We start from the raw sequence: 7690 nt of genomic DNA on the forward strand, positions 1-7690 counted from the left end.
TAATTGTTTTGAATTGCAAACTGAAAAAATAATAACATTCTCTATTCAAGTGAATGTCCCCCACCTCAACACAGAGTAGGGAAGTTGACCTGAAATTCTGATGTGGAAATTCAGGGAAGGAAAAATACAGAGCTGAGACTACAAACAGGATGTGCAGTTTGCTTTGCTAACTAAAATCAACATAGTGGAAAGTTCAGAAATAAAGGGAAACTTAGGTTAAACTTCAAAATACTTCTGCAGGTACTAATTGCATAAACAGCATAACTGCTAATATGTAGTTTTAGTGTTCGGTGGTGTAAACTATTAATAGTTTTCTTAGAAATTACTGTTTGGACTTCTTTACAGTGCTTAATCTTAGTTAATTGGAGGGAAGAAAAAAGCCCTGCATGACTAAAGTTCCTGATTAAAACAGCTTTTTAAAAACGCAAATCTAATCAGTGGATTGATAAAAGATAAACCAATATTAATTGTGACACCAGGTTGTTACCAGTGGAAATGTGATCACCAAAAGTCATCCTACTGATAAGAAAAATGGTTCATATAATTAAAAGCTTCCCAAGGAATTTATTTGGCATCTTTCTCCTGTATTTTTTCTTCTCCTGTACATATTTAATTGAAATTTAGTAGGGGAAACCTAAATTCTGAGTGTTACATAGTAGTTTTGGAGTCTTTGTAGTTAAATTTGGAATCTGTAATGTGTAGAAGAGGAAAACCTATCTGAAGAAGGTGGTTATGTGGAACAAGTTAAGGAGATCTTAAATGTGACTCCTGTTCTTCTTAAAAGTTGTTGAAATTTCATACATTTTTTTAATTTCCTCAATTTTTAGTTACTCAGTATCCACATTTGTGCCAAGTTTCTTTACAGATAATTGTGAAACGTTGATTTAGGATCATGCATCTCTTAATTTTTATTCATATTTTGAGGTCTCTTACTTTATATGACTAAAGCATAGTGGGAGCCTGAGCACTTCCTGCTCAAAGCTGTGTTAGCTCCAGGTAGTAAATCATCTAGAGGTGGGTAAGGAAATGCCCAGGTAGGAAGGATTGATGGCAGGCAAAAATGCAGTTACGTAAAGCAGTTAAACCCTCTCCCCACACATGCCCCTAAAAGAGTCATTAAGTTATTTTCAGAATGAGGAATCGCTTGCTTTATGATTGCCCCTCTGACTGAGACAAAGGTTGTGAGACAAGGATACCCACAGGGTGCCATTGCTGTGCATGCACAGGGAGGCAGAGCTAAGGTTGCAGGGTGTCTGCACACCCCACGTTTCCTCACATCCCCATGCTTGGTTTCACAATCCAAGTGACTGTCGTGCGGGTTTTGAACCAATTTTCTTTGCCAGTGGGGAAACTGAGCCCTGTCTGCAAGGGTAGCACAGCTGCCTTCTAGGACACAAGCCACCACTAGCATTGATATTTTGGCCCAAGGCCTGCCCTGGAGAGGGAAGTCATATCTTTGTGTTAGGAGAATGAGATGGGGAGTCTGAGAAGTGTGAGGAGACAGCACAGCCTGCCCCAAACAGCCCGGATGAGGTGCTAGGGCCAGAAAGTTTGGACTCTTCCTCCTCCTGTAGCAGCAGAGTTCACTGCAAAGCCAGCAGAGCATCCTCTGTGCAGGCTCTTAGAAACCTCTGTTCTGGTACTGGCTGGTGTTGTTGGCCAGCTGTTGGAGGAGGCAAGAAACAGCAGCCTCTCCAAAGACGCTCTCCTGTAGGTGGGAATTCAGGGTTGCTGTTGTTTTTGCCAGGACTAGACTATGAGCACTGTTTTTCTGAAAGTGAAGTTTACCTCTTCCTGGAGCAAAAGGAGAGGTGTGGGGTTTGGGTTTGTGTTCATAATGCTAGTTATGCTGTATAACACTCGATGAGAGGCAGACATGATGAGCAGTTTATAGTTGAGCTGTTACTAAAGGCATATCCTTAGCTGTGGCAGTGCTACTCTGGGCCACTATTGGCGAGTGCCTGATAGGTCACAAAATGAAGGCAAAGCTGTGACATACATAAGAATGAAGAATGGGGTGAGTCTGTAACACTCCCATACTCTGAAATAACTTCTACTTTGTCAGTTGGTGATGAACTTTTTATGATGCAAGGTGTGTCATACTAATTTTGAACATTAGAGATGCATCAACTCTTTTATTTCAGTGCCTTCCTCTTTACTTTCAGGAATTGCCAGGTAAACTGCAGGGGAAACTGTAAGATATAGTGAAATGCCATGAGCCTCTGTGCTTCCTCGAGATAGTGTGTCATGGATTGAAATGGAGGAATCTAAAAGCAATGATAATATGTATCAATATGATATGTCAGTGCACTATCTGATGGCGTGGCATGGTTTCCTCATTACACATTACACCACTTGGTCTTTCAAAATCATCCGTTTTTGTGGGATTGCATACCTTGGTGCTGTTGATATGCACATGTTTGGAATTAGGCAGCATTACCATGTTGAATCAATAGTTTATCCTGGCAACTAAAAGGCACTGAATGAATCACAGTAGAAGGCATGCTAGTAGGCAGAACTTTGCCCCTCCCTCAGGAAAAAATGCAAAGTGTCTACACCCAGAAGTAAATCTTCAGAACAAATCCAATAAAATGCTTGCCCTGCATCTCTCAAACAGCTTCTAAACAAACAGCTGTGTTTAGATAAGTATACTTAGTATCGGTTAACCTGTCTTTGGTTTTCCATTCAAGGCATTCAGAAAATGTTGCAAAATACCAGCTGTAGTTCAGAGAGAAAACTGTCTTTTCTTGTGAATGTTCTCCAACAGCAGAAAGCACCCCAGAGAAGCTTGCACACATGCGGTTTTTTTTTAATATTCTCTTGCAGTAATATGAAAAAGTTGAATTGTTTCTTCCTGCCCTCACCAGCCAGTCTTACCACCTGAGGATTTCTGGGCTTGGGCACAGGTGCAGCTCCTGAGCAGCAGAGAAGTAGCAGTGCTGTTCTTTTCAGTCTGATGCTCCTTATGTTCCTCTTCTGTTCTCCTTCTCTGGAATTTTGAGAAGGAAGCTGCATCTGTGTCTAACTAATGTCTTCATTCTCCTTCCCAATGCTGGCCAAGGCCATGGAAAAGGGCTTGTTGCTGTCACAGTGGAGTGGAAGAAATAGAGAAGTGTCAGTCCAATAGTGCTGTGCTGTGACTTGGCTTTTTGATGTTGTGAGATCAGCTCGGGTGGGTGTCAGCTGCCAGCACTATTCACAGAGGCACTGTAGACCTCAAGTAGCAGTTGCATGTGACTGCACAAGAAGTGTTTTCCTGTGCAGATATCAAGGTACATATTGCCAAGTCTTGTCTTATCACCACACTCATCTCTAGTGTCATCTCCTCCCAACTTCTGTAGCCTTTTGAAGAAAATGCTGCAAAATTATTTTCCAGCTGATGTGGATAATAACATTTATTAATGCTTTTCTGTCTGCTTTTCCTGTAATTATTATGTACTGTTATTCCAGGAACTACAAATGTGAGCTAGTACTTCAGGAGATCACTTTGATTTCAGAAAGAGAAGGACAGCAGAGGTGTCAGACATGTATTGTTGATCTGCATATAGGTTCAAGCTCCTTTTCCTTTTATTTCAGTCAGAAAACATCTTTGCATTTGAGAGGAGCAGATTATCGCCATAATTTGCATCACAAATTTTTTATTACAAGTTTTTTAAAGTGAAAGCTGGAACAGTTAGATCAAGCTTACAAAACTTCTTTCAAAATAAACAAATAAGAAAACCTTTGCTCCTTCAGTATCCGGTTTCTGTTGAAATAAATGTTAACAACAAAGTTTAGTAATTCTTTGGCAAAAGGATGTTGGTCTAGCTCTAACTTAAGAGGCAGGAAAATGCTATAGCAGATGACCAATTCTTGTGACAGTAATTTGTCAAGTCTGTGGTGTTACTTCAGCTTTCTCTACCCAGAATTATGAAATTCCAAAAGAAATATTTACTCGGGTCTTCTAGCTCAGTTTCACAGCAGAATGGGATCTATTAAAACCCCTTTTAATTTTTGACAATCCAGTGGGCTTCTTATAGGTCACACTTGCTGCAAATTTTATCTTTAAATTTGCAAATGTAATTAGTGAGTAGGTTTCTTGATAGAAACACTGATTTCACATAGTTGAGTGTGGTCAAACTTGTGCTTTCTCATTGTATCTTTATCTTACTGCCTTTATCAGGTACTCATTAATGAGTGAAGGATCAAAAGGTGGGACGGTGGCCAAGAAGCAATGGAGAATAAAAGTTTAGAAGGTTCCCCATCAGACCTAAAGTTAGTGGCTCACCCGAGAGCAAAGAGTAAAGTGTGGAAGTACTTTGGGTTTGATACCAATGCAGAAGGATGCATATTACAGTGGAAGAAGATCTACTGCCGTATTTGCATGGCACAGATTGCCTATTCAGGAAACACGTCCAACCTTTCCTACCACCTTGAGAAAAATCACCCCGATGAATTCTGTGAGTTTGTGAAAAGCAACACTGAGCAAATGAGGGAAGCGTTTGCCACAGCATTTTCAAAAATCAAGCCGGAGTCATCACAGCAGGTTGTTCAAGATAGCCTCATCATGAAGACCTACCAGAACTACGAAAACAAAAAACATCAGGAACTGACATCTGCAGTCATCAGCTTAATTTGTGAGGGCATGTATCCAGCCTCCATTGTCGATGAACCTACCTTCAAGGCCCTCTTGAGAACAGCAGACCCGAGGTATGAACTTCCGAGCCGGAAGTACTTCTGTACAAAAGCAATTCCTGAAAAGTACAGCGCTATTAGAGAAATTGTGCTGAAAGAGCTCACTGAGGTTCTCTGGTGTGGTATATCCACAGACATGTGGAGGAGTGAAAACCAGAACAGGTCATATGTAACTGTGGCAGTTCATTTTCTCAGCAGCAGTCCTGCCAACTGCCTGGCTGTGAACTCACGGTGTTTGAAAACGTTCGAAGTACCGGAGGATAACACTGCAGAGACCATTACACGAGTCCTTTATGAAACATTCATTGAGTGGGGGATCAATACAAAAGTCTTTGGTGCTACGACAGATTACAGTAAAGACATTGTAAAAGCTTGCTCTCTCTTAGATATTCCCGTACAGATGCCTTGTTTGGGGCACACTTTTAACGCAGGAATACAACAAGCTTTTCAGCTCCCCAAACTCTGCAACCTTCTTGCCAGGTGCCGAAAGCTGGTGGAGTATTTTCAGCAGTCTACGGTTGCGATGTACATGCTGAGCGAAAAGCAGAAGCAGCAGAATATTCTCCACTGCATGCTGGTAAGCGACCGTGTTTCCTGGTGGGGAAGCACGCTCGCTATGCTGCAGCGCCTCAAGGAGCAGCAGTTCGTCATTGCCGCTGTTCTCGTGGAGGACAGCAACAACCACCACCTCATGCTGGAATCCAGTGAGTGGAATACAATCGAAGGGCTGGTGGAGCTGCTCCAGCCTTTCAAGCAGGTTGCAGAGATGATGTCTGCTTCAAAGTACCCGACGATAAGTATGGTAAAGCCACTTCTCCACATGCTTCTGAATACCACTCTGAACATCAAAGAGAACGATTTGAAAGAAATCAGCATGGCAAAGGAGGTGATTGCTAAAGAGTTGTCAACCACCTACCAGCACACACCTGAGATAGACATGTTTCTCAATGTTGCAACTTTCTTGGATCCCCGCTACAAGAAACTGCCTTTTCTTTCAGCCTTTGAGAGGCAGCAGGTGGAAAACAGAGTGGTGGAAGAAGCAAAAAGCCTGCTGGAGAAAGTAAAAGAAAATAGTTTTAGAACTGAGGAGAAGTTCTTCACTGTTTCAGAAGAGCCCCCTATGAAAAAAATCATAATCTCCTCTACTCCTCCTCCTACCAGTGTCATCAACAACATGCTTGCAGAGATCTTTTGCCAGACAGGAGGCGTGGAAGACCAGGAGGAATGGCATGCTCAAATCGTTGAGGAGTTGAGCAACTTCAAGTCACAAAAGGTCCTCGGTTTGAATGAAGATCCATTGAAGTGGTGGTCTGACAGACTAGCACTGTTTCCAGTTTTACCAAAGGTTCTTCAAAAATACTGGTGTATTCTGGCCACAAGGGTCTTCCCTGAACGCCTTTTTGGCTCTTCTGCTAATGTTGTGAGTGCAAAGAGAAACCGGTTAGCCCCGGCTCACGTGGATGAGCAGATCTTTTTGTATGAAAACAGTCGCAATGGGTCTGAGGCAGAGCCGGAGGACGAAGATGAAGGAGAGTGGGGTTTGGAACAGGAACAGATTTTTAATTTAAATGACTCAGTAAACATAAACAACAGTTTCTTTAATATTCGAGACAGTGGGTTTGTTTGACAGGACTGCTGCGGTACATTTAATGACAAAGAAAAGAGGTATTTGTCTTAAGTTACCAAAAATTCTTCTGTTGTATGCTATGAATGCTGTAAATATTGAACAGTTGTAACAAACTTGATTTAGCTTCCATTGTCTGTGTTTTTCCCACTGTCTTAAAACATGAATGACTTGTGATCAAACAGCACTGAAATGAATGAGGAAATAAATTCTACAAAGACCGTGATTTCTGACTGTGGCCCAGATTTCAGAAAGCATTTATCCATGTGCTTCCTTTCCACTTGTTTTAGTGGGAGACAAACACATGCTTATGTGCTTTCTATCATAAAATTATTTTCCTGAGTTAGGACCTTGAGGAAGTTTTTTAAAATTTATGCCTCCATTTCTAAATCCTGTGTGACTCAGGATGCTAGCTTTAAATTTTGGATTTTAAAATGTTTTTAAAATCCATAGATCTGAGCAGTGAATATTTTTAGTATATTATTGTTGCTATGGAATGAAAAAATATCTTGAGCCTGATTTTCACTACCTCATGTCTTAGGTCTGGTCTATGCTAGTAAAGTTCAGCTGGTATAATTATGTTGGTTAGGGGACTGATGTGTTCTTATTTTAACTGATACTGTGCTGGCATAGGCTGTAGTGTGGATGCATTTATACCAGGATAATTTATTTTCCTTTCCAGTGCAGTGTAAATGGTTTGAACACTTAAACTGGTATTGCTGTGTCCGCATTAGTCCAGTTTTACCATTTAACTGCAGCTAAATGGCAAAATTGGTTTTTTTGTTTGTTTTGCTTTGTGTCTAAGCAAGTCCTGATTGTAGTCTCTTGTGCTTTTGCAAAGTGGGAACCAAGTGTGGGGTCGAGGCAGTGTTGTGTTACCTTCGCCTTGTGCCGATGCCATGGCTGATACCACATGGTGTGTAGCAGGCAAGGCATCAGCTCTTTATTAAGGGAGCGAGGGGGAGAGGGCAGGGAGATGTCTACAGGCTACTGGTCTAATGGTTTATCTGTGTTATAAAATCCTTAACCTCTTCATTTAATGGGGACTTTGCCCAGGGTAGCTTGAAAATTTTGTTGACAAGAAAAGCAAAATAAAAAGCTTTAATATTATGTAAATATATTTAAAAGAAGGGGACCCCTGAATTTCCTCACATATATTTAGTGAATCTTTAAAATTATTTTTTGTTATGTTAGCACTTAAAAACTTTTTCCACCTGTCTCTTTTTAATTCAGTTTGTAGAGTGGACTTCAGTCCTGTCCAGTGTAATGTTTGAGTACTGTTTCCGATTAGTTGTGTATTGTAACTACTCTCTTTGTGTCTCTGAGCATAAGTGTTTTAAGCCCCTTTGAGAACTTGACAAAAAAAAAAGAAAAAAGAAACCAACCTGAAAC

General features: G+C 41.0%; 1 protein-coding gene across 2 annotated transcripts in view; it reads left to right on the forward strand.

Moving 5' to 3' along the window:
- Nucleotides 1-7684, forward strand: part of ZBED1 (zinc finger BED-type containing 1) — a 51949-nt gene extending 44265 nt beyond the window's left edge. For both annotated transcript variants that reach the window (XM_031058362.1, XM_005422683.3), the window contains exon 2: nucleotides 4163-7684. In XM_031058362.1, the coding sequence (XP_030914222.1) occupies nucleotides 4214-6301 (2088 nt within the window). In that variant the 5' untranslated portion in view covers nucleotides 4163-4213 and the 3' untranslated portion in view covers nucleotides 6302-7684. The remainder of the gene's footprint in view (nucleotides 1-4162) is intronic.
- Nucleotides 7685-7690: the final 6 nt, after the last annotated feature.

This window comes from Geospiza fortis, unplaced genomic scaffold (genome assembly GCF_000277835.1).
Source record: "Geospiza fortis unplaced genomic scaffold, GeoFor_1.0 scaffold366, whole genome shotgun sequence".
NCBI lineage: Eukaryota > Metazoa > Chordata > Aves > Passeriformes > Thraupidae > Geospiza > Geospiza fortis.